A 25,391-nucleotide genomic window follows, 5' to 3' on the forward strand; every position below is an offset into this window, starting at 1 on the left:
TTAAGACGATTTGAATGTAACGAGAAGTGTTTTTCTGTGAAATGTAAAGGAAAGACCATTGGGTGCTTGATTTTCATTTTGATGTGACGTGCAGTCTCGAGTATGAATGTTTTGAAAGATCTTTCACGTTGTTAAATTTTGGAACAAACTAAATTCTCATGTCTTGTTAATAAGTTTGGACTTGGAAATATTAAGTGATGGCGTAGTAATTGTGACTGCTAAAGGGTATAATAAGATACCAATTTGAGACTAAGCAGATGGGTTATCCCATGCAGAGTAATCTACGTAGGTATGTTCCTTATATGTGAGTGGAGAGTTTCTCTCCCGTCAGCAGGGCGTATGTGTGGAGAATTGAATATGAATCTGGCTGAGAAAGTTGACTTGAGTGTCAAGAGAATGATTGCGAGCTTAGCGGACGATTTGGGGTATTTTTATGGTTGGCGTTGCATGAGTTTGAGAAAAAGTTTTGTTGAACTGACTATGGCATTATGGCAGTAATCGAGTATTGGTATTGTGAGTTATGCAATGATTTAATCTATGGCTTCGAGCCAAGTGGGGGAGCGTGCTATTGATAATTCAATTTTATGGTTATATGTAAAGGTTTAGTTTTGGGTTAGTTATGACTTGTAGAAGTTGAGATCAAGGATGACTCGAATAAGAAAATTCCTGGTTATGGATTATATTGCATGTATGAGTATATGAAAAATCGTGGAATGAGTAAGTTATTATTGGTGAATGATGTAGTGCACACGGAGTATGAATTTGATAGGTGGTACTAAAGTAGAGTTACTTCTTTGAGTGTTGTTGTGCTAATGGGGCACGTATCTTTTGGCCCATTTGGGTGGTGTAATTTGGATTTGAACAAAGTGGGTGACTCTCGAGAAAGTTCCAATAGGTTCGAGGTTTATATATAGCAATTGAGTAATTCTTCGGGCTTGTGTATGGATAAAATCTGATATTTCCGTTTGGTGGTGCCTGGACTTGCGGAAATTCTGTATGACTGTGGATTCTACATTTTAGTATAAGGAAGGTAAGAAGAACAATTTCAAATTCACATAAGGCATTCTCAGAGTGAGTATTACAGTTGTGGTATTTTTGAAGGTGCTTAAGAAGAATACAGTTGCTTATGGGCCATAGGGCGTTGTGGTTCTATGCTAGGTTTGTGGGGTGAGCTGTGGCTAAAGATCATGGCGTTTTAGCAAGGAGAAGTATTAATCTGAAGATAGATTCAGAAGAAACTCGGAGAAAATAAGACAAACGGGTAGTAGGTTGGATCAGTATGGTAATGAATATGATCGATTCTCTGGGTGCTTATGATATGGGGGGTTTTCTACTGGTGCCTTGTGGCAATACACCTGGGTTTGGCGACTGCGTGGTTTGGTTGAGTTAGAGAGATTCAACTCTGATGGCTTGATTATGTGCAAATGGATTTCAAAGCATTCCCGAGGATTTCTACCACGACTTGAGATGGGTATTTTCCTACCGGCCTGAGGAGCATGTTAAGTATTGTGATTTTCTACCAGAAGGAATCAAATGGAGACTTCTGGCTAATCGGATTTGTATTTTACTTGTGACTCAAAATTATTATGAGGTTCTCGTATTTTTCAAATGATGGCATGATAGATGCAGTGTGTTGTGTGAGATTAAGGTTGGCGTGTGCAAGGTCACAGTTTGGCTTTGAAAGGGAGGTCATAAATTTTTAGAGGGCATGAACAGTTTTCGATGTTTAGATGAATGCTATAACTATTTGGTATTGCGTGAGTAGAGTATACATTTCAAAAGGACGCACTATGTTTTGAATTATGGGTATTTCATAGGTATTGCGGTACTCTCCTGGTTGATCGATTGCTAATTTTAAGACGCTACTATGTGGCACGAAAGAATGGGAGAAATATTCCTCATGGATTGATCATGTGTGAGAAATGTGCTAGACATTCGGGCGGTGGAGATGGGACCAGAAATGGTGATTCGCGTGTCCTAGGGATTTGGAGACAGGGAGTTGTCAGGAGCAAATTGTTTCATAGCGGTGGACTGTGAAGTCGTGGACGAAGCTAGCTAGATGATAGTATGTATTATGATTCAGTTGTTGTGGACTTTTGGAGGGTTATTTGTCTATTTGTGGGTGACCAGAGTTGATTTGGGGGTCTATTGATAGGCCCAATTAAGATGTGTATTCTACACCGAGCTAGAATGGTTGGCTCCATACTGCTATTGTTGAGGGATGTGCCATTCAGTTGATGTTAAACTTATTCGTGTTCTGAAATGATCTGTGAGTTAATCCTTTATGCTATGAGGAGTTGTGATTCATTGGTTATGTGCACAGATGGTGCGGTTCTATTGGGGGCCTCATGGCGAAATTCAAGCGAGATGAGTATTTGGGTATTGCATGATCGATTGCGTAATGGTTATGTTCTTTCAGGTTTTGTGTGGCATTTTTGTCATTTGCCTCTCCGTCGCTATTGATTTTGAGCAGGGTGACTCGAGGTAGATAATGTGGACCCGCGTTTGGATGGGGTCGCGCATTGCAGCAGAGTTATGTTAAGGTATAAACCTTGTGTTAGAGTCGTGTGATGGTTCTACGATGTGTGCTGGATTTTTAGCATTTCTGTGTGGCGGTACTTATTAATCTGGCAGGGCAGTTCTCTCATTTGAATCATTTTCCATTACTGAGTACATTGAATTGTTACGTATTGGTGCATGGATGGCACGAGTTATGGCTCTGAGTTATATTGGTACGGCATGTCTGTGGAATAGTTGAATTTAGTAATATAAGGTCATTGGACCTAGAATGGGTACTATCAGGTTTGATTACGGTATGTTCGGAAGGATAATATTGAAAGTCAACTTAGGAGAGGATTATGGTTCTGGTTGGGGCGAGAGAGCTCCATGGCTTGTGGATCTGGTAAGTGGTCATGAAATTTCGCATATTTCTTTTATTATCAACAATGTACGAAGGTTTTGGGATGAGGTTTGGTTCGATATGGGTTTAATACTAGTATTTGGTTGGTTTTGGAATAGTTACTGTGATCAGAAATGGTGCTACAAGCATGCGAGTTGTGTAATATGATAAGTGATTATGTCCGTGGTTATGGTTATGGTTATGGCTAGATACAGCTTGTTCAGACTCATACAGTGTGTAAATGTAAGATTCGTGTCTTGAAAGAAACTCTTAAGGTTGGAAATTAAATTCCAAGGTTTATGAGCTAAGGTTAAATCAATGATTTTCAGTTGTATTGTGTTGTCAAGCCTATATAGAAGAGGGTGACGTGGGTTCACCCCCGGGTATGTGCCTGATGAGGTGGATTAGAGATTTGAAGGTTAAGAACAACTCTTGGCACGTTCGAGGACGAACGTATGTCTAAGTGGGGGAGAATGTAATGACTCAGTCGGTCGTTTTGAATATCACAGCCCCGTTTCCCCATTTACTGCTCAATTTGTATTTTATAACTGTTGTATGACTTATCGGGTTAGTTAGTACGGGTCCAGAAAGAATGTAGAGTGAAACGAGACACTTAGTCTCTTAAATGGAAAGCTTAAGTTGGAAAAGTCGACCAGATATTGATATATGTGTAAACAACCTCAGATTCGAATTCTGATGGTTCCAGTAGCTCCGTATGTTGATTTTGAATTAGGAACATGTCCGGAAAGTTATTCGGAGGTTCGTAGTGGAATTAGGCTTGAAATGGAAAAAGTTGAATTTTTGGAAAGTTTGACCCGGGGTTGACTTTTTGATATCGGGGTTGGAATCCGAATTTGGAAATTGGGATAGGTCCGTAATGTGAAATGTGACTTGTATGCAAAATTTAAGGTCAATCGGACGTAATTTGATAGTTTCGGCATCGGTTGTGGAAGTTGAAGTTTGAAAGTTCATAGATTTTGAAATAGGGTATGATTCATCATTTTGATGTTGTTTGATGTGATTTGAGGCCTCAAATAGGTCCGTATTATGTTATTGGAATTGTTGGTATATTTGGTTGAGGTCCCGGGGGCCTCGGGTGAGTTTCGGATGGTTAACGGATCAAATTCGGACTTAAGAAAATGTTGGAACTGCTGCCTACTGGTGTGATCGCACCTGCGAAGCTTTTGATCGCAGGTGCGAAGCCGCATGTGCGCGCAATCAGTCGCAGAAGCGGCCAAGAGTGGAACTGGGCAGTGCTCGTAGGTGCGAGAAATTTGCCCGCATCTACGAGGCCGTCGGTGCGAAGGGTAATACGCATCTGCGATCCCACAGATGCGAGAAGGGCACCGCAGATGTGAGGTTTTGGAAGGTTGGTTGTGTCCGCAGGCACGCAATTTTTCCGCAAAAGAGGATGCGCAGGTGTGAGCCCAGGCACCGCAAGTGCAGAAATGCCTGGGCAGTGTTAAAAACAAGGGTTTCCGAGATTTTTCTCATTTTGGAGCTCGGTTTGGGCGATTTTGGAGTGTAATATTTCCACACAACTTGGGGTATGTGTTCTTGACTCCCTTGCAGTATTATTTCATGAATTATTCTTCATTTTTGGTGTAAGATTATCGAATCTTCAAGAGAAATAGAAGGAAATTTCTTAATGTCACAAAACGAATTTTTCGAGTTTTGAATACTGATTCGGAGTCGGATTTGAGTGAAATTAGTATGGTTGAACTTGTAATTGGATGGGTTGTCGTATTTTGTGAGTTTCATCGGATTCTGAGACATGGGCCCGATGGTTGATTTTTGGGACGTAATTTCGAATTTTTGTGAAAAATATTGGTATTTTGATATGGAATTAAATCCTATAAATTTTGTGGACTGAATCAAATTAATTGTGACTAGATTCGAGCCGTTCGGAAGTTGTTACGCGCATAATGGAATTTCTGGAGCATTGTTTAGCTTGCTCCATATTGGATTCAGCTTATTCGAGGTAAGTAACTCTTATAATCTTGGAGCTGAGGGTATGAACCCTGAATATACGTATTAATTGAATTGTTTGGAGGTGACGCACATGCTAGGTGACGGGCGTGTGGGCGTACACCATAGAAATTGTGACGTAATTATTTCATAGAATTTTGTAGTCAAATAATCTTGGCATTTTCCATGCAGTTTTATGTGTTAAAGAAATTGAGCTGAGAAACATATTAAAAATCATGTTGAGGCTATGTGCCAGTATTATAGGGACCCACAGAGGTCATGTTGCTATGAATTATTTGTTTTAAAGTGAAAATTCATAGTTAGTCATATTCATTTCATTGCATATCATATCTCAGTCTCTGTTGTTATTTATTGATACATCATATCATCATTTTCGGTCTATTTTCATGACATTGTGAGCTCGAGAGACTGGAGAGATTGATGGCTGAGTGAGGTCGAGGGCCTGATTTGTTAGGACATTTATGAAATCGGGCTGCACGCCGCAACATGTTTAATATAGGCCGAGTGCCTTACAGATTATAGCGTTTGGGCTGAAGGAGCCCCTCCGGAGTCTGTACACACCCCCAGTGAGCGCAGGTACTACTGAGTGCGAGTGCCGAGCGCGAGTGCCGAGTGATTGGGAGGATTGAGTGACTGTGAGGCATGAGTGACTGTGAGGACTAAGTGACTGTGAGGACTGAGTGACTTGGAGGATTGAGTGATTGGGAGGGCTGGGTGAAATGATACTCTGAGAGTATGCATATTATTTTTATCACTGAGTTGCATCGCATTGACATGCACACATGACATACCGGCATAGAGATGTATCTTCCTCATGCTATACAGTATCACATCATTCATGATTCTCATACATGCTGACAGATGGGCATAGTGATGCATTTGTTTTACACGGGTTATCTGAAAAGAAAATGAAACATCTCATTTATTATTGAAAGGATTTTGGGAAAATAATTGTTTTCAAACTTATTCATATTTTTGGCAACTTCGGTAAACGATTTGGGTTTTCATTGATGTACTTGAAAGGCAGAACTATTTTCAGAAATCATGTTTTTGCTGAGCATTTGATTGTTGAGTTACTTCTGATCTTACTTGTTTACGTTGTTATGGACTGTTGTGGACTATTAGTTTTGGACCCGACCTTGGTAAAAGCTCGTCACTACTTTCAACCTAAGGTTAGGTTTGTTACTTACTCAGTACATGGGGTCGGTTGTACTGATACTACACTTCTGCACATTGCGTGCAGATGTTGGCTGTTGTTGTTGCTGTGCTCGATAGTTTCCGGATTTGAAGATGTACCTACGTTCTTATGGTAGCTACCTCTTGTTCATGGTAGCCTTAGATTATAAAAACTCTATTTATGTACTTTTCAAACAGAAGATGTATTTACTTCATATCACCTTTGTAAATTCTATTCTTAGAAGCTCTTGATTTGTACTACCAATTCTTGGGAAATGTATAAGATTAAGATCTTTATTTACTTAAATTGCTTTAATAATTGTTATTGGAATTGAACAGTTAAAAGTTGGCTTACCTAGCGGGTTGGGTTAGGTGTCATCACGACTAGTTAGATTTTGGGTCGTGACAGATGGCCTAGTCGATCGGGCCGAGATCGGACTCCGTGTAAGAATACGGAGGTATTGTGAATTGTGAAATATTGGTGCTAAAGATCACCCAACCTAATAATATGAAAATTGACTTGAAAACGTATTTGATCCTTAACTTGTTATTTTAATATTATTTGAAGCTTTATTGAATTTTTAACTGTTCCTCTTGTATTATTATTCATTCTATTGAGTTGGTGTTTAGCTTTACATACTAGTGCTATTCGACGGTACTAACGTCCCTTTTTGCCGGGGATACTGCATCTTTAAATGGATGCAGGTGGTTACATAGCAGACATTGTTGATCACATATAGTGCCACATCCTCTTCTCAGCGGACTCGGTGAGCCCCATTTCATTCTGGGTCATGTATTGTACCTTTCGTTTATATTGTGGTCACTTTTGAGGTATAGCCGGGACCTTATTTCCGACACCATCTTGACTCTCTTTTATATATTTAGAGGCTCCGTAGATGCTATGTGGGTTGTATATAGGTGTTGGGAATGTTAAACAAGTATATGTTGTGTTTGATCACTTGTTCCACTCAGACTACAAGAATTTGTGAATTTTGAGACTAAAAGGCTGAATAGCTAATGAAACGGTTTAATGTTGTATATATGAACTTCCTTCCGTCTAATTAATGAAATCATGTCTTTTCTTGATCATGGGTGAGTTGGGTAGAAAGTATCTAATAGGCTTGCTCGGCTGGGTTCACTCGATTGAGCGCCGGTCGCGCCTCCTGAGGTTGGGGCGTGACAAAATTGGTATCAGAGCCTAAGGTTGTAAAGTGTCCTAGGATGTCTTGGAGCCGTGTCCAGTAGAGTCCTTCTTATCGGTGTGTTGTCGACCACATCTATAAGTTGGAGGCTACTTGGACATTTAAGAATAATACCCTTCTTTGATATTCTGGATCGTGCGATGAAACTAATTATGCAATTGTTCCTCCTCTAACTCATGCATTCCTTTAACTTTTAGTATATGGCACCTAATAAGAGAGCAAGAACTGGCAAAGGAGCCAATGACACCTTAGGAGTGGCACTTGACCCTTTACTTGGATAGGCAGGTGAATACCCGAGGGGTGAGGATAATCCCCCGACTGCTACACTACATGATTCTACTACACTTGTTCAGGCCACACCAGTTCCTGCACCTAATGAGGGCGCAGTGGTTCCTTCAACCGATATTCCGAGTCCACCTCCAGCCCCAACTTCCGGTTCTGGTATTTCTGATGGGGATCTTAGGGTAGCTATTCAGATGCTAACACAAATAGTGGCTTCTCAAGCCTAGAGATCAAATGTTGCACCCACTTCATCTAGCCAACAAGGGGATTCTAGTGGTTCTAGGGTGAGCAGGTTTCTTCAGTTGGATCCTCCGATGTTCACGGGTGCTAATCCCGAGGAGGACCCACAGGACTTCATTGATGAGATGCATAAGACTCTTCGGGTTATGCGCGCTACTGAGACGGAGGGAGTGGAGTTGGCCGCCTACCGCCTGAAAGGGGTGGCATATTCTTGGTTTGAGCTGTGGGAGGACTCTCAGGAGGAGGGGAGCCCTCCAGCGAGATGGAGTGAGTTTGCGAATGCCTTTGTAGACCATTTCTTGCCTGCCGAGACTAGGGCAGACCGTGCCGCAGAGTTTGAGAATATCTCAAGCAAGGGAGTAGCAGTGTGTGAGAGTATCACATGGAGTTCGCGCGCCTGTCAAAATATTCCATTCTAATATTTTCTACTATGGAGGCTAGAGTGCGCCAGTTTGTGCAAGGCCTTAGCCCCTTGGTTATCAATGAGGCCGCTATAGCTGCCTTGAATTCAGATATGAACTATGGGAAAATGGTAGCATTTGCTCAAGCTACAGAGGACCGCAAGTTGAAGAACAGGAGGGAGCGAAAGGGTACCAACAAGGCCCGATCCGCGGGCAACTTTGGGGAGTCATTTGGTGGAGGAAGATCAGCTTTCAGGGGAGGGTCATCAGGGCCATCCCAGTCTTAGGCTCAGTCGTCGGCCAGTGCACCGCTAGCAGGGCACAGTCAGCAGCAGGGGAGTCACTTCAGGCCCAATCAGGGCAGCATGGGACCCTACAATCAGGGTTGATCAGGAGGGAGATTCCCGCAGCAGCGGAGGCCCCCATGCCCCAGGTGTGGGAAGATGCACTCGGGGATCTTCTATATGGACTTAACTCTATGTTATGGGTATGGATTAAAGGGTCATATTCATAGGGACTATCGTTCATCCCGCCAGGGTGCGGGCAAGGGCACGGCACAGCCATCCAGTTCTGTAGCTTCTATATCTTCAGCACCCCCTCCAGCTCGAGGCCCTCTAGCACCAGCAGGGCATGGTGTAGCTAGGGGTGGTGCGCAGAGTTCAGGAGGACCCCATCCGATTCTATGCTATGAGTGGTCGCCATAGTGCAAAGGCTTCTCCATATGTCGTCACATGTATATTGACTGTCCAAACTCATGATGTATATGCTCTTATTGATCCCAATTCCACCTTGTCCTATGTTACCCCTTTTGTTGCTATAGAATTTGGGATAGAACTAGAACAGCTTCCTGAGCCATTCTCTGTATCTACTCCAGTTGGCGAGTCTATTGTGGCCGCACGAATTTATATGGGTTGTGTTATAACGGTGCGTGGTCGGTACACCGTGGCCGATCTCATTGAATTGGGGATGGTTGATTTTGATGTAATTATAGGAATGGATTGGCTTTATTCATGTTTTGCTAAGCTGGACTGCCGAACTAGAACTGTGAGGTTTGAATTTCCTAACGAGCCAGTTGTTGAGTGGAAGGGGGATAATGTGGTACTGAAGGGCAGGTTTATTTCTTACCCTAAGGCTACGAAGATGATTAACAAGGGGTGTATCTATCATTTGGTTTGGGTTACGGACACCGACACTGAGGCGCCTACACTCGAGTCTGTGCTAGTTGTGAATGAATTTCCTGATAAACTCCCTGGGATTCCGCCAGACAGGGAGATTGATTTTGGGATTGATGTGATGCCAGGCACGCAGCCTATATCTATTCTGCCATACAGGATGGCACCAACAGAATTGAAGGAACTAAAGGAACAATTGAAGGATTTGTTAGAAAAGGGTTTCATCCGACCGAGTGTTTCACCATGGGGCGTACAGGTCCTCTTTGTGAGAAAGAAAGATGGGTCACTGAGGATGTGTATTGACTACCGGCAGCTTAACAAAGTCACAATCAAAAACAAATACCCACTACCAAGAATAGATGATTTGTTTGAACAGTTACAAGGTGCTAGATACTTCTCCAAAATTGATTTACGATCTGGGTATCACCAACTGAAGATCAAGGAGCAGGATATTCCGAAAATAGCTTTTAGGACCCGCTATGGGCATTTTGAATTTGTGATGATGTCCTTTGGGCTAACAAATGCCCCCAGCAGCTTTCATGGACCTTATGAATCGGGATTTCAAGCCTTTCCTCGACTCCTTTGTGATAGTGTTCATTGACGATATTCTTGTGTATTCACGAGGTCGGGAGGACCATGCCGATCATCTCAGGGCAGTGTTGCAGATTCTTCATCAGCACCAATTATATGCGAAGTTTTCAAAGTGTGAATTTTGGCTCGAATCTGTCACATTCTTGGGTCATGTTATCTCTAGAGAAGGAATCAAGGTTGATCCTCAAAATATTTCAGCAGTAAAGAATTGGCCTAGACCTACAACGCCTACCGAGATTCGCAGTTTCTTGGGCTTAGCAGGGTATTACAGGAAGTTTGTGAAGGGGTTCTCTACTTTTGCCTCTCCGTTGACTAAATTGACTCAGAAAGCAGTTAAGTTCCAATGGTCTGATGCTTGTGAAAGGAGCTCTCAGGAGTTGAAATCAAAATTGACTACGGCGCCGGTGTTGACCTTACCAGAGGGTACAGATGAATTTGTGATATATTGTGATGCTTCAAGAATTGGGCTTGGGTGTGTGTTAATGCAACACGACAAAGTTATAGCATATGATTCTAGGCAACTCAAGAATCATGAGAAGAATTATCCAACACATGACTTAGAACTTACGGCGGTGGTTTTTGTATTGAAAATTTGGTGTCACTATTTGTATGGGGTCCATGTGGAGGTATTCACGGACCACAAGAGTCTTTAATATATTTTCAAACAAAAGGAACTGAATCTGAGGCAGAGAAGATGGCTTGAGTTGCTCAAGGATTACAACATCGATATTCTATATCACCCGGGGAAAGCCAATATTGTAGCGGATGCTCTTAGCTGGAAATCTATGGGTGGTTTAGCACACTTGGAGGTATATCAAAGGCCATTGGCCAAGGAAGTCCATCGATTGGCTAGTTTGGGAGTTCGTCTTGCGGACTCTAGTGAAGGAAGGGTAACTGTGCAAAATGGGGCCGAATCATCGATTGTTGTGGAAGTTAAAGAGAAGCAATACAACGATCCATCTTTGGTGCAATTGAAGGAGGGGATTCAAAAACATAAGACTATGGCTTTTGCTCTTGGCATGGATGATAGTGCACTAAGGTACCAAGGGCGACTATGTGTTCCGAATGTAGATGGTCTTCGGGAAAGAATCATGACTGAAGCTCACGCTTCTAGGTATTCCATGCATCCAGGTTCTACAAAGATGTATCATGGCCTCAATGAAGTCTATTGGTAGAAAGACATGAAAAGGAATGAGGCGGACTTTGTGGCAAGGTGTCCGAATTGTCAGCAAGTGAAGGCCGAACATCAACGGCCTGGTGGGTTGGCACAAAACATAGAAATTCTAATATAGAAGTGGGAAATGATTAATATGGACTTTGTGGCAGGATTACCTCGCACTCCGCGCAAGTTTGACTCAATTTGGGTGATTGTGGACCGACTCACGAAATCAGCTCATTTCTTGCCAGTTAAATCTACAGACACAGCGGAACAGTATGCTCAGTTATATATCAAGGAAATAGTCAGGCTATATGGCACTCCAGTTTCTATCATTTCCGATCGAGGGGCTCAGTTCACGGCTAGTTTTTGGAAGAAATTCTAGCAAGGTTTTGGTACTCAGGTAAATCTTATTACAGCCTTCCATCCACAGACCAACGGGCAAGCAAAGCGGACTATTCAGACGCTTGAGGACATGTTGCGTGCTTGTGTTCTTGATTTCAAGGATAGCTGGGATGATCATTTGCCACTCATAGAGGTTGCTTATAACAACAGCTTTCATGCGAGTATTCAGATGGCACCATTTGAGGCATTGTATGGTAGGAGATGTAGATATCCCATTGGGTGGTTCGAGATTGGGGAAGCAGAGTTGACAGGGCCAGACCTTGTACATCAGGCTATGAAAAAAGTTAAGATCATAAAGGAGCGGTTGAAAACTGCTCAGAGTCATCAAAAATCCTATTCGGATGTTTGTCATAGAGACTTAGATGATTGGGTATTCTTGAAGGTTTCCCCCATGAAGGGTATTATGCGGTTTGGGAAAAAGGGGAAATTGAGTCTGAGGTATGTCCGGCCGTACAAAATCATTCAGAGAATTGGCCAGGTGGAGTACAAGCTTGAGGTACCACCCGAGATGTCATTAGTGCACCCGGTATTCCATGTATCCATATTGAAGAAGGTAGTCAGAGATACGTCAGCTATTGTGCCGGTTGAGACCATTGAGGTTAATGAAGAATTGTCATATGAAGAAATTTCGGTTTCCATTCTTGATAGGCAAGTCCGAAAGTTGAGGAATAAAGAAATTGCCTCCGTGAAAGTATTATGGCGAAACCAGCAGGTTGAAGAGGTCACGTGGGAGGCCGAGGAAGAAATGAAGAAGAAGTATCCTTGTTTGAATAGTTGTGTAATCCTTTCTTTTTATGAACTTGTTGCCTATGAATTTAGTATCACTTGTTCAATTAATGTAAAGGTGCTCCTTTTGATTATGTGTTGCTTATGAGACCACGGTTGGTATTGTTATGAGTTTGTTACGTCGTTGAGTTGTGCATATGTTTGTAAGATGTGTTTCTGGGGCTCTCTGGCAGGTGGACAGGCCTAGTTACAAAGGGAACTCTGGCAAAATTTTTGGAAATTTAGGGAGTTAGTTAAATTTGGGGTTGCTGGTGTCGGATATGATAATTGAGTTGCACAACGTGCTAATAATGGACCATGATCCTCATTCGATGATGAATGATCTTAAGTGTGGGAGGATGTAAGGCCCCGTAAAATTTTTCCTAAAAACCTGATTTTCGTGATGCCAAAGTAGGCGTAGAGGTTATATTAGTAGAAATTCTTAGCGGCAAGCTTGCGAGCCACGGTTCGGACTTTTTGGATTGAACAGTGCGTTGGGGAGTTGAAGAAAAATGTTGGGCAGAAGTACACATTTTTGTGGCCCATTTTGCTGCCACAGAACCACTCTACGGACCGCAGACTGGTCGGAGAGTGGGGCAGATTTCTAGGGTATTTTTTATGCCCAATTTCGCAGCCATTATGCGACCGCATAACCGTTTTGCGGGCCACATTCTTGTCGCATATCCCGCCTAGGGATTTTTCGGAGGGAGGTTCTGCGGTGCACTATGCGACCACAGAACCATTCTGCGGTGCATTATGCGATCGCAGAACAGGTCTGCAGGCCTCATAGTGACCGCAGACTAGGTCAGCTTTTTTTCCAATTTTGGCATCCAGTTTTGTGGTCATTTCGCGGACCGCATAACAATTATGCGGTCGCATATGCGACCGCAGAACCCGTTCTGGAGCTTCATTTTTGGGGGTTTTAAACCCGACCCAATTCCGTTAAAACACACCCCATAGACCATTTTGATCATATTTTCCGATATTTTTAGAGTAAGAGAGAGGGTCCTAGAGGGAGAAGTGATCTTCATCACATTGCTCTTCAATTCTCACTTAAAATCTTGAAGATTATCAAGAGAGGCACCTAGGTCTTCTTCTTAAGAGGTAAGATTCTATCACCCAAACTCTTAATTTCAAAATGTAACTAAAATGGGCCATTAGTAAGGTAATTTATGGGGATGGGAGTGCTTACCCTGCATGCATGTATCCTTGTAGTATGTGGGAAGACTGTGAGCTAAAAATGATAGAGAATGGGTTGGGGAATGATGGAATCTTCCACAAAAAGGGCCTTAAAATATTGATGCATACCTAGTATTTGTTAATATGCTCAAATGAGCTAAAACCATGTTCATCTTCTTAATTTTGGTCCAAATTGTTATATTTCTAAATAGATTGAAGTTGCTAAGAATTACGGGTCATTTTAGAGTTTGAGAAGCTCAATTGAGGTATGTTGGCTAAACCCCATTCTTCTTAGAATCGAATCCCACGATGTTCATGTAATTGGAGTAACTCCTTGATCATTATTGAATTGGCCTTTCCTAATGTGGTTGTGTTGAAGGATGTTTGTTCAATGTTTATGCTAAATGCTTCATCATGCCATCTTGCCATTTGAGAATATGTTAAATGTGGAATATGTATTAGGAATGTTAAGACTTCATGTCAAGATTAAAATAAAGGTCGTTATGCCAAATTGTATGAAAGGTCTCTTTGTGCCTAAGATTTCCTAAATTGCTCATATGTAAATTAATGTCTTGAATGGGAAGCCCTATTGATGTTGATAAGGATAATAATATTTGAACGTGGAAAAGGGAACTGGAACTATGAAATACGGCCAAGGGCCAAAAATGACTTTGTAATTGTTAAGAAGTATGATGTGAGATGATTGACTGAATAAGGTAATGTCTCAAATGAGATGGCCTAGCCGATCAAGTCGAGATCGAACTCCGTGTAAGAACACGGTGGTATTGTGGATAAAACTGTGGTAATGTCTCAAATGAGATGGCCTAGCCGATCGGGCCGTTATCGGATGCCATGCCGCACACATGGTGGTACTATGCTGGAAATTATAATGAAATTGTGATAATGTCTCAAATGAGATGGCCTAGCCAATCGAGCCGAGATCGGACTCCGTGTAAGAATACAGAGGTATTGTGAATTATGGAATATTGGTGCTAAAGATCACCCAACCTAATAATATGAAAATTGACTTGAAAACGTATATGATCCTTAACTTGTTGTTTTAATATTATTTGAAGCCTTATTGAATTCTTGACTGTTCCTCTTGTATTATTATTCATTCTATTGAGTTGGTGTTTAGATTTACATACTAGTGCAATTCGACGGTACTAACGTCCCTTTTGCCGGGGGCGCTGCATCTTTAAATGGATCCAGGTGATTACATAGCAGACAGTGTTGATCACAGATAGTGCTGCATCCTCTTCTCAGCGGATTCGGTGAGCCCCATTTCATTCTGGGGTCATGTATTATACCTTTCGTTTATATTGTGGTCACTTTTGAGGTATAGCCGAGGCCTTGTTGCCGACATCATCTTGACTCTCTTTTGTATCTTTAAAGGCTCCGTAGACGCTATGTGGGTTGTATATGGGTGTTGGGAATGCCAAACAAGTATATGTTGTGTTTGATCACTTGTTCCACTCAAACTATAAGAATCTATATATTTTGAGACTAAAAGGTTGAATAGCTAAAGAAACGATTTAATGTTGTATGTATGAACTTCCTTCCATCTAATTAATAAAATCATATCTTTTCTTGATCATGGGTGAGTTGGGTAGAAAGTATCTAACAGGCTTGCTTGGCCGGGTTCACTCGGCTGAGCGCTGGTCGCGCCTCCCGAGGTTGGGGCGTGACACCAATTGAATCAAAATATGAACTTCAAGTTCTTCAATTTACTCCCAACGCGACGAAACGTACTTAAACTACTCGGAATAATACCAAATTTTGCGTGCAAGTCTTAAATGACATTACGAAACTATTCCCGGTCTCGAAATTCTATTTGGACCCGATAACACCAAAACCTACTTCAAACCAAATTTAAAGAACTTAAAAAACCTTCAAAGAACCAACTTTCACTGTTAGGCACTGAAATGTTCTCGGGTCATCCAAAATCCGATCCGAACATACTCCCAAATCCAAAATCATCATACAAACCTATTGGAACCGTCAAATCCCGATTCCGAGGTCGTCTACTCAAAACGTTGACCGAAGTCAAACTTAGCCTCTTTAGCCAACCTTAAGGAACCAAGCATTCCGATTTCAACCCGAACCCTTCCAAATCTCGAACTAGCCACCCCCGCAAGTCTCAAAACAGTACAAGCACATATGGAGAGTTTTATTTAGGGGAATGGGGTTCTAGAAAGCAAAATGACCGATCGGGTCTTTACATTAACTCTTCTGGAGGTGAATTGTAATAAATTTACATCAAGAGCACGTTTATATTTACGACTTTATTAATATTATCACATTCACTTGAGGGAATGGATTAATATTTATCAAAAATTCTCATCCTTCAGGAAATCGAATATAATTATCTGAACGTGCATTAACCATATCAAATTGTGATGGCTTCGAACCTCTTCTAATATACTTGCTACTTCAGGAGCAAATCGAGGTATGCATGTAATATAGAGAATTTTTTTTTCTTCTCTAAATTATCTTTATTGTAACCATAGCCAACCTAAATTATCACTTCTGGTGGTTATAGGCATATACCACTTCTGGTGGTTAACAAAATTTAGTTACAATGAGATATACAAAACATAACCACTTCTGGTGGTTGTATATTTTTTGCAAACTCTGTTGGAGTTTAAGCGGATCTAACAATATTATCCACTTTATAATCCCCTCTACGATATTACTCTTCGTGAGTAAAATTAGAACCTTAATTCAAAATCATGTTAGTGTAAAACAGAACATACAAGTATACAAATTACGGTACATTAAAATTTACAAGTTGTTCAAGATCACGTGTGATAATTACAGTACAAATGTCAAGATGGTTACCTAACGATCATCTTATGTGCACATATGTTATTATGCGGATTATAAACTTAGCTAGTAGGAAACATGAGTGAGTATAAAGAAATGATACTAACTGACAGTAGCCAATGTTTTTCTCGCCTTCTCTGTGGCTATGAGTTGCTTCATGCACAAGAAATTAAATTCAAATAAAATAGTCAAGATGCCAGAGTCTTGTGCTGATAACGTGTTATAAAATAAAGATTGTAAAGTAAAGACAAGTATAGAGAGAAACTGATATATTATTCAACTTCAAACTGATGTACATAATGAACTGAAAATCCCTCTATTTATAGAAGAAAGGTAGCAACTGCGAGGCTATTCTTGAGCTGCTTGTAAGCTATCTGCATGAGCTGCTTGCAACCTGTCTGTTTAATAAGAAGCTGCCGCAAATCATTTCATTGAGTTGCTTGCAACCTGCATACATCAGTTACTTGTAGATAAACTTCAATAGAGTATCAAATAGGTAATCTTCTTCAAAAAAATTATCTATAGCGAAATAATAAATGAACATCCACATTATAATTATTTTTATAACACTTTTCCTTTTAAAAAGAAAAAAAGGTTATTGCTTCCTTGCATACACATAATAATGTGTACCTTCTTTTCCAAATTAATTAGATGTAGCTGGGATCTTTGTTGCATTCAAGTTGGCTAACTTTGGATCTATAAACTTTTGTGTTCTCCGTGGAACATTGAATGCTCCTATACATAGATTTTTTCGATCAGAGGAATAAACATACAAACAAAATAATTTATATGTATACATTTAATTAAAAAAACTATCTATCTACAACACCTTGAACAAATTCGTCTCAAAAAAATTGCTCTTTCGGAGTCGGTTAAAACGCTTCCAACAATTTAATATACGGAAGTAGCCGGAAGAGATTAGGAAAATACCACATGTACTATTTAATTTCCATGAGTCACCGCTAGCGCAAAGTGGACTTGTTAGCTCTTGACGAGTGTCCTTTATATTTCTGCATGCCTATCCGTTTGTATCCCATATATCGATGTCTCCGGCAAATATATAGTAGTCATAAGTCATAACTTAGTGCGCACTAAGTTGAACCAGACTCTTTCACAAACGCCCCCTCACTGCTATTTCTATAGCTTTTCATTTGTTTTTGCAATCTTGCATATCATGGCATTCAGGTCTTCGGTAAGTCCACTCTCGAGTTAAATTTGATTGTTCGTATTGTGTGTTACATAGACATGATCTCTTGTCAATCTTTATTGAACCCTTGCAGAGTTTGTTTAAATCTATGGCTACTCGTATTAGCGGAAATCCTACATTTGCAACATCTAAATTTACCAAACTGAGGTCATATGCCACTACTGCTGAGCATCCAGACGCTAAGCCAAGGTGAATATTTGTAAGTATAATTAGCACCTTTGTCGTTAGAAGTTAGTGTAATAATAACTTGATGTTTAATTAATTTGAAACAGGGGACTGAAAGGAGAGTTCTTTCCTGTGTATGTGGCGCTGGGACTAATAGCAATGTCTGTGGGTTTTGGGGTACACACAGCCACGCATCAGCTGAAGCGTTCGCCTAATGTATCTGTGAAGAAATCAAGGAGGGAAACTGTACCAGAGGTAGCAGAACCGGACAATGTGCTGAATGATTCCGACAGATTCATAAAAAAATCTTTTTTCAGAAAGGTGGCTCATGTTCAGGATTTTGATAATCAATCTGTCATGCCAGATCCTATGCGCGGGGATGTTCTACCTAGGTACTTCAATAGTTTATAGCAAATACTTTGCTATATTTTTCTATATTCTTGCAATTGGGTTACTGTTATTCCCGGTCAATATTGCTGTATTTGTAAATATTAATTCTGCAAAATATAAGTTAACGTAATGAAACAATAATAATAAATTCGAGCCCACTGAATTCACAGTGTTTCCTTAAGGAATTTAATCCCCTCCTAGTACCCAAGGTAATGGATTATTTCCTCCCAGGATAGAACGAATAACACACTGGTGTAGCGGTACTACAAACCCCAGTGTTTCGGCGAACACAAAGTTCGGTAGCAAATCACACGTACAGTTGCTTTGTTTGAAGTTAAAAAACAATGCAGAACGAAGGAGTATATACTCAGAAAAACGTATGGAAGTTCTGAGAGGAAGGAGTGCAATGTATAGCCAATTTGTTGAGCGAATTGTATGTTTAGTTGAGTATCTTTCTTCAACATTTGCTGTTCATATATATAGCAGCCAAGAAGGAGTGCAAGACCAAACGTCCACCCTTCATGGTGGAGCAAGCATTACATGTTTGTGGAGCAAGCACTTCATGGTGGGAAGACCATTATCCGGCTGCCAAATTATCAATACACGAATTGAAAAATATCCGTTACAAATACGGATAATCTTACGTTAATATTTACTATTAACAAATAAATTTGGTCCAAAAAATTAATCAATCAATCGATCATTTGACCAAATCCGAATCCGAAGCCGAAGCCGAAGCCGAAGCCGAAGCCGAAGCCGAAGCCGAAGCCGAAGCCGAGCGAGCGAGCGACGACGACGGCGCGAGGCTTGCTTTCTTCTTAACTCTTTAAGAGCTACAAGAAGAGCAATTATATATATACCCACCAAAAATGTCTTCCACTTCCAATATGGGACAATGTCTCATTGTTAAGAGGGGAAACTTAAAATTTTACTCAAAATTTCATTTTTCCTCCATTTCCCATTCACCCTCATTTTAAGAATATTACATCTTAAAAATACCTCAACAATCCCCCACATGAATGGGGAATGGCTATATCACGGAAGTATGCATGAAAAACTGTGTGATTTACAAGCAAGGATTAATTGCATCTGGATAAGTAGGTTTCCCTTTGAACTTTCCGTAGTAAACTTATGTCGGATATACTCGGTCAATCGGTAGATTTGATATCTTTGAACCGTCGATCTTTGGTGTATACCTAGACAACCATAAGTCACACAATCAACCCTTAACCGTCTTTGGTTCTCATTGTTGTGTTCGTTTCAGCCATGAACACCGCCTGGTTTCATAAGTGCGTAGAGAACTGGCCTTACAAAGTTCTCCTTGAAGCGGCTCACACTTCACACTTAAATAGGTAATTCCTAAACGTGTCATCCTGTAGATACACTATTTGATATACCCCGTATCAAATTTAGAAATCATTAAAAAGCCTTAATGCTTTATCCTTGGTACTGAACATTGTCTCATCACGAGAATGGACTAAAATTTTATTTGACAATGTTGAACCGTCATTAATGACTTTGTTTGATCTCTTTGAACCTAGATCTTGGGATCTCCAGTCTTCTAGGTAGAGTTACCGCCACAATGACTTGTTCTCGGCCATAGCCCTATTCCCCTTGATGATTTCTCAACTACCTCTCTAGTTAGGCCTTTTGTAAGTGGATCCGACACATTATCACTTGACTTTACATAGTCAATTGTGATAATTCCTCTAGAGAGTAATTGCCTAACGGTTTTATGTCTTCGTCGTATATGACGAGATTTACCGTTATACATGACGCTCCCAGCCCTTCCAATTGCCGCTTGACTATCACAATGTATGCATATTGGTGCCAACGGTTTGGGCCAAAATGGAATGTCTTCCAAGAAATTCCGGAGCCATTCAGCTTCTTCACCGGCTTTATCTAAGGCTATGAATTCAGCCTCCATTGTAGAGCGGGCAATACATGTTTGTTTGGACGACTTCCAAGATACCGCTCCTCCACCAATAGTGAATACATATCCACTCGTGGACTTAGAATCAGTTGAACCGGTGATCCAATTTGCATCACAGTATCCCTCAATCACCGCAGGGAAATTACTGTAGTGCAATTCAAAGTTCTGGGTATGTTCTAAATATCCCAAAACTCGTTTCATTGCCATCCAATGAGATTGGCCTGGATTGCTCGTATATCGACTCAGTTTACTTATAGCACAAGCTATGTCTGGTCGTGTACAATTCATGATATACATTAAGCATCCCAATACACGAGCATAATCCAATTGTGATATGCTTTGGCCTTTGTTCTTTGCTAATGCAAGATTCACGTCAATTGGAGTCTTTGCAACTTTAAAGCCCAAGTGCTTGAATTTTTCAAGTACTGTCTTAATATAATGAGATTGTGACAATGCCAGACCTTGAGGAGTCTTATTGATCTTAATTCCCAGAATTAAATCAGCAACTCCAAGTCTTTCATATCAAACTTGCTATTGAGCATACGCTTAGTAGCATTTATGTTGGCAATGTCATTACTCATTATCAACATATCATTCACATATAGGCAAACAATGACTATGTGATTTGGAACATTTTTAATGTACACGCATTTATCACATTCATTTATCTTAAAACCATTTGACAACATTGTTTGGTCAAATTTCGCATGCCATTGTTTGGGTGCTTGTTTTAGTCCGTAAAGAGACTTAACAAGTCTACATACCTTCTTTTCTTTACCTGGAACCACAAACCCTTCAGGTTGTTCCATGTAAATTTCTTCCTCCAACTCTCCATTTAAGAAGGCCGTCTTAACATCCATTTGATGAATTTCAAGACCATACACTGCAGCTAATGCTACTAACATCCGTATGGACGTAATTCTTGTAACTGGAGAGTATGTATCAAAGTAGTCTAGACCTTCTCGTTGTCTATACCCTTTGACTACGAGCCTTGCCTTGAATTTATCAATAGTGCCATCATCTTTGATTTTTCTCTTAAAAATCCATTTAGAACCCAAAGGTTTATTTCCAGGAGGAAGATCAATCAATTCTCATGTATGGTTGTTCAATATGGATTCTATTTCACTATTGACTGCCTCTTTCCAAAACAATGATTCCGAAGAAGTCATAGCTTCTTTAAATGTTTGAGGCTCATTCTCCAATAAGAAAGTCACAAAATCTGGTCCAAATGAAGTAGACGTTCTTTGACGTTTACTACGTCTTGGATTCTCCTGATTACATGTACTTTCTTTTGTTTCTTCCCGAGGTCGTTTAGATCCTTCACCAAACGACTAACATTCCTTTTTTATACGGATATATATTTTCAAAAAACTCAGCATTATCTGATTCTATAACCGTATTATTATGAATGTCGGGATTTTCTGATTTATGAACCAGAAATCGATATGCTTTACTATTTGTCGCATATCCTATGAAAACACAATCAACGGTTTTCGGTCCTATCTTTACCCTTTTGGGTTTAGGAACTTGCACTTTTGCCAAACACCCCCACACTTTAAAATAATTCAAGTTGGGCTTCCTTCCTTTCCATTGTTCATAAGGAATGGATTGTGTTTTGCTATGGGGCACTCGATTTAATATTCGATTAGCCGTAAGAATGACTTCCCCCACAAGTTCTGTGGCAAACCAGAACTTATCAACAACGCATTCATCATCTCCTTTAATGTGCGATTCTTTCTTTCCGCAATCCCATTAGATTGGGGCGTGTAAGGGGCTGTTGTTTGATGAATAATTCCATATTCTAAACATATTTCTTCAAAAGGAGATTCATATTCACCACCCCTATCACTTCTTATCATTTTTACTTTCTTGTTAAGTTGCGTTTCAACTTCATTTTTGTATTGCCTGAATGCGTCTATTGCTTCATCTTTACTATTCATTAAGTAAACATAGCAATATCGAGTACCATCGTCAATAAAAGTTATGAAATACTTCTTTCCACCGCGAGATGGTATTGACTTCATGTCACAAATATCTGTGTGAATTAAGTCTAAAGGATTTGAATTCCTTTCAACTGACTTATAAGGATGTTTAACATACTTACATTCCACACATATTTGACATTTTAATTTTTTGCATTCAAACTTGGGCAGTACTTCCAAGTTAATCATTTTCCGCAAGGTTTTATAATTGACATGACCCAAACGTACATGCCATAAATCATTTGACTCAAGTAAGTAAGAAGAAGCTGAAATATTATTATTATTTTCAACAACCATTACATTTAGATTGAAAAGGCCCTCGGTGAGGTAACATTTTCCCACAAATATTCCATTATTACTAATTACAACCTTGTTGGATACAAAAACGCACTTAAAACCGTGCTTAACAAGAAGTCCAGTAGAGACTAAATTCTTTCTCATTTCGGGAACATGAAGGACATTGTTCAAAGTCATGACCTTGCCAGAAGTCATTTTTAGAAATACCTTCCCATATCCTTCAACTTTTGCTGTTGAAGCATTTCCCATATAAATTGTCTCTCCGGGTTCAGCAAGAGCATAGGTAGCAAAAGCCTCTCTAACTGCACAAACATGGCGAGTGGCTCCTGAATCAAACCACCACAGTTTAGGATTTCCCACCAAGTTACATTCAGAGAGCATGGCACACAAGTTATCAACATCATCATGGTTTACTACCATGTTTGCTTGACCCCTTTTCTTGTCTTTCTTCGGAGCACGACACTCCGTAGATTTGTGTCCGGTTTTCCCACAGTTGTAGCAGTTTCCACTGAACCGCTTCTTGCTTGGGTTGTATTTCGGACCAGAAGCCTTCTTCCTCTTTTTGTTAGCTTCAACAATATTTGCTCCCATTATTGTTGAATTTCCACGGCCTCTCCTTTCAGCAGCTTTATTGTCCTCTTCGATTCTCAACCGAACAATGAGATCTTCAAGGGACATTTCCTTTCGTTTGTGTTTCAAATAATTTTTGAAGTCCTTTCACAACGGAGGCAACTTCTCAATCATTGCTGCTACTTGGAATGCTTCGTTGATTACAAGACCTTCAGCAAGTAGATCATGAATAATCACTTGCAATTCCTGGACTTGAGTAATAACAGACTTGCTATCTATCATTTTATAGTCCAGAAATTTTGCGGCAACGAATTTCTTCATCCCGGCATCTTCAGTCTTATATTTCTTTTCAAACGCATTCCACAATTCTTTGGATGTCTCCATGCTACTGTATACATTATACAGATTATCATCCAGTCCGCTAAGAATATAATTCTTGCATAAAAAATCAGAATGCTTCCACGCTTCAATCACGAGAAAGCGTTCATTATCTGGAGTTTTATCCGGCAGATCAGGAACATCTTCCTTGATGAACTTCTGTAGACATAACGTAGTTAAGTAGAAGAACATCTTCTGCTGTCAGCGTTTGAAATCAATCCCGGAAAATTTTTCGGGTTTTTCTGCCGGTGCCAACGCCGGTGTTCGGCTTGTCGTTGCGTTGGCAGTCGCCATCGGAACAGCTTGGTTTTCGTTTTCAGTCATCATCTTTTCTGTAAAAGAATGACACAAACAAACGTTTAATACACGTTTTCAAATTGGAGTAAAAATCACGTAGATTTTAATATCCAACAAAACGCCACGAAGGCTTAACTCTCCAAAACGGGAGTACACAAACCACAAAGGTTTTAGTTTGCAGAATAATAAGAATAACACAAGTACAGAAATAAATATTAATTTCCTTAAGATTGTTATTCCCGGTCAATATTGCTGTATTTGTAAATATTAATTCTGCAAAATATAAGTTAACGTAATGAAACAATAATAATAAATTCGAGCCCACTGAATTCACAGTGTTTCCTTAAGGAATTTAATCCCCTCCTAGTACCCAAGGTAATGGATTATTTCCTCCCAGGATAGAACGAATAACACACTGGTGTAGCGGTACTACAAACCCCAGTGTTTCGGCGAACACAAAGTTCGGTAGCAAATCACACGTACAGTTGCTTTGTTTGAAGTTAAAAAACAATGCAGAACGAAGGAGTATATACTCAGAAAAACGTATGGAAGTTCTGAGAGGAAGGAGTGCAATGTATAGCCAATTTGTTGAGCGAATTGTATGTTTAGTTGAGTATCTTTCTTCAACATTTGCTGCTCATATATATAGCAGCCAAGAAGGAGTGCAAGACCAAACGTCCACCCTTCATGGTGGAGCAAGCATTACATGTTTGTGGAGCAAGCACTTCATGGTGGGAAGACCATTATCCGGCTGCCAAATTATCAATACACGGATTGGAAAATATCCGTTACAACGTTAATATTTACTATTAACAAATAAATTTGGTCCAAAAAATTAATCAATCGATCGATCATCCGAAGCCGAAGCCGAAGCCGAAGCCGAAGCCGAAGCCGAAGCCGAAGCCGTAGCCGTAGCCGTAGCCGAGCGAGCGAGCGAGCGACGACGACGGCGCGAGGCTTGCTTTCTTCTTAACTCTTTAAGAGCTACAAGAAGAGCAATTATATATATACCCACCAAAAATGTCTTCCACTTCCAATATGGGACAATGTCTCATTGTTAAGAGGGGGAAACTTAAAATTTTACTCAAAATTTCATTTTCCCTCCATTTTCCATTCATCCTCATTTTAAGAATATTACATCTTAAAAATAAAACCTCAACAGTTACATAGCGTGAAATGTGCTTTAATTTCCTGATTTTGTTGGTGCCATTGGTAGGGAACCTCACTCTGAGACGCTGAGATCTGTGGGAGTGAATCCGAAGCCAAAATTGCACTGAGCTATTTATGCATTTTGGATTCAAGTAGATGTTGCATCCGCCAGCCTGTGATGCGAGATTTTCATATCGAGACTCGAGAGTCGAAGATGGGGGCGACGTTTTTCCTCTCTTTTTGAAGAGAGAGTTGCATAAATAAAACTTTTGAGGGAAAAACAAATATATTCTACCTTTCAGGAATGTTGTACATATTTGCTTTAAATAAAAATGGATCTTTCTTTTTTAAACCATAGCATGAATGTTGCCTCTGCAGTGTCACAGTGTGCCTAACTCTTATTTCCTGCCTGTGTCATCCCTGGGTGGGAGGTCAATCAAATACATTTGTAGAATAAGGAATCAATTCCCGCTAGTCTCCGTGTTGTTTGATAATTGACACTCTTATAAGCTAAAGCATTGAAATTTAATGGGATACTTATCTGATTTAATTGTACTTCTCGCGGCTTTGTACGAAGTTCAGCGACTCAAACCAGACTTGAAAATTCAACTCCATGCTAATACGGTTCTTGGTTGCTTTGAGATTAGATCTTAAAGGAAGAAGCGTGCAGAGAAGAACATTTTAGAAAGGCATAATAGCTTGAATGTACTTGTGCCGCTTTGTCATGCCGATAAATTTAT

At 40.2% G+C, this 25,391-nt stretch overlaps 1 protein-coding gene across 2 annotated transcripts; it reads left to right on the forward strand.

Annotated features, from left to right (window-relative positions):
• Nucleotides 1-17,318: 17,318 nt before the first annotated feature.
• On the forward strand, nt 17,319-25,003 carry LOC107769185 (uncharacterized). 2 transcript variants are annotated; one of them, XM_016588383.2, is made up of 4 exons: nt 17,319-17,475; nt 17,564-17,689; nt 17,763-18,047; nt 24,719-25,003. In XM_016588383.2, the coding sequence occupies exons 2-4, from the start codon at nt 17,643-17,645 to the stop codon at nt 24,777-24,779; spliced, it is 393 nt and encodes a 130-aa protein (XP_016443869.1). In that variant the 5' UTR covers nt 17,319-17,475; nt 17,564-17,642; the 3' UTR covers nt 24,780-25,003. The 2 variants fall into 2 exon arrangements, with proteins under 2 accessions (XP_016443869.1, XP_016443868.1); XM_016588382.2 differs by having other exon boundaries at nt 17,564-17,679.
• The last annotated feature ends 388 nt before the right edge of the window (nt 25,004-25,391 follow it).

Source organism: Nicotiana tabacum, chromosome 4, assembly GCF_000715075.1.
Source record: "Nicotiana tabacum cultivar K326 chromosome 4, ASM71507v2, whole genome shotgun sequence".
Taxonomy (NCBI): Eukaryota; Viridiplantae; Streptophyta; class Magnoliopsida; order Solanales; family Solanaceae; genus Nicotiana; species Nicotiana tabacum.

Bases quoted from the DNA above. Each gene is read 5' to 3' on its own strand.
- LOC107769185 (XM_016588382.2), top strand. The intron at 17,680-17,762 runs GTGAATATTTGT...AATTTGAAACAG, and splicing joins CATCCAGACGCTAAGCCAAG to GGGACTGAAAGGAGAGTTCT. The intron at 18,048-24,718 runs GTACTTCAATAG...TGCCATTGGTAG, and splicing joins CGCGGGGATGTTCTACCTAG to GGAACCTCACTCTGAGACGC.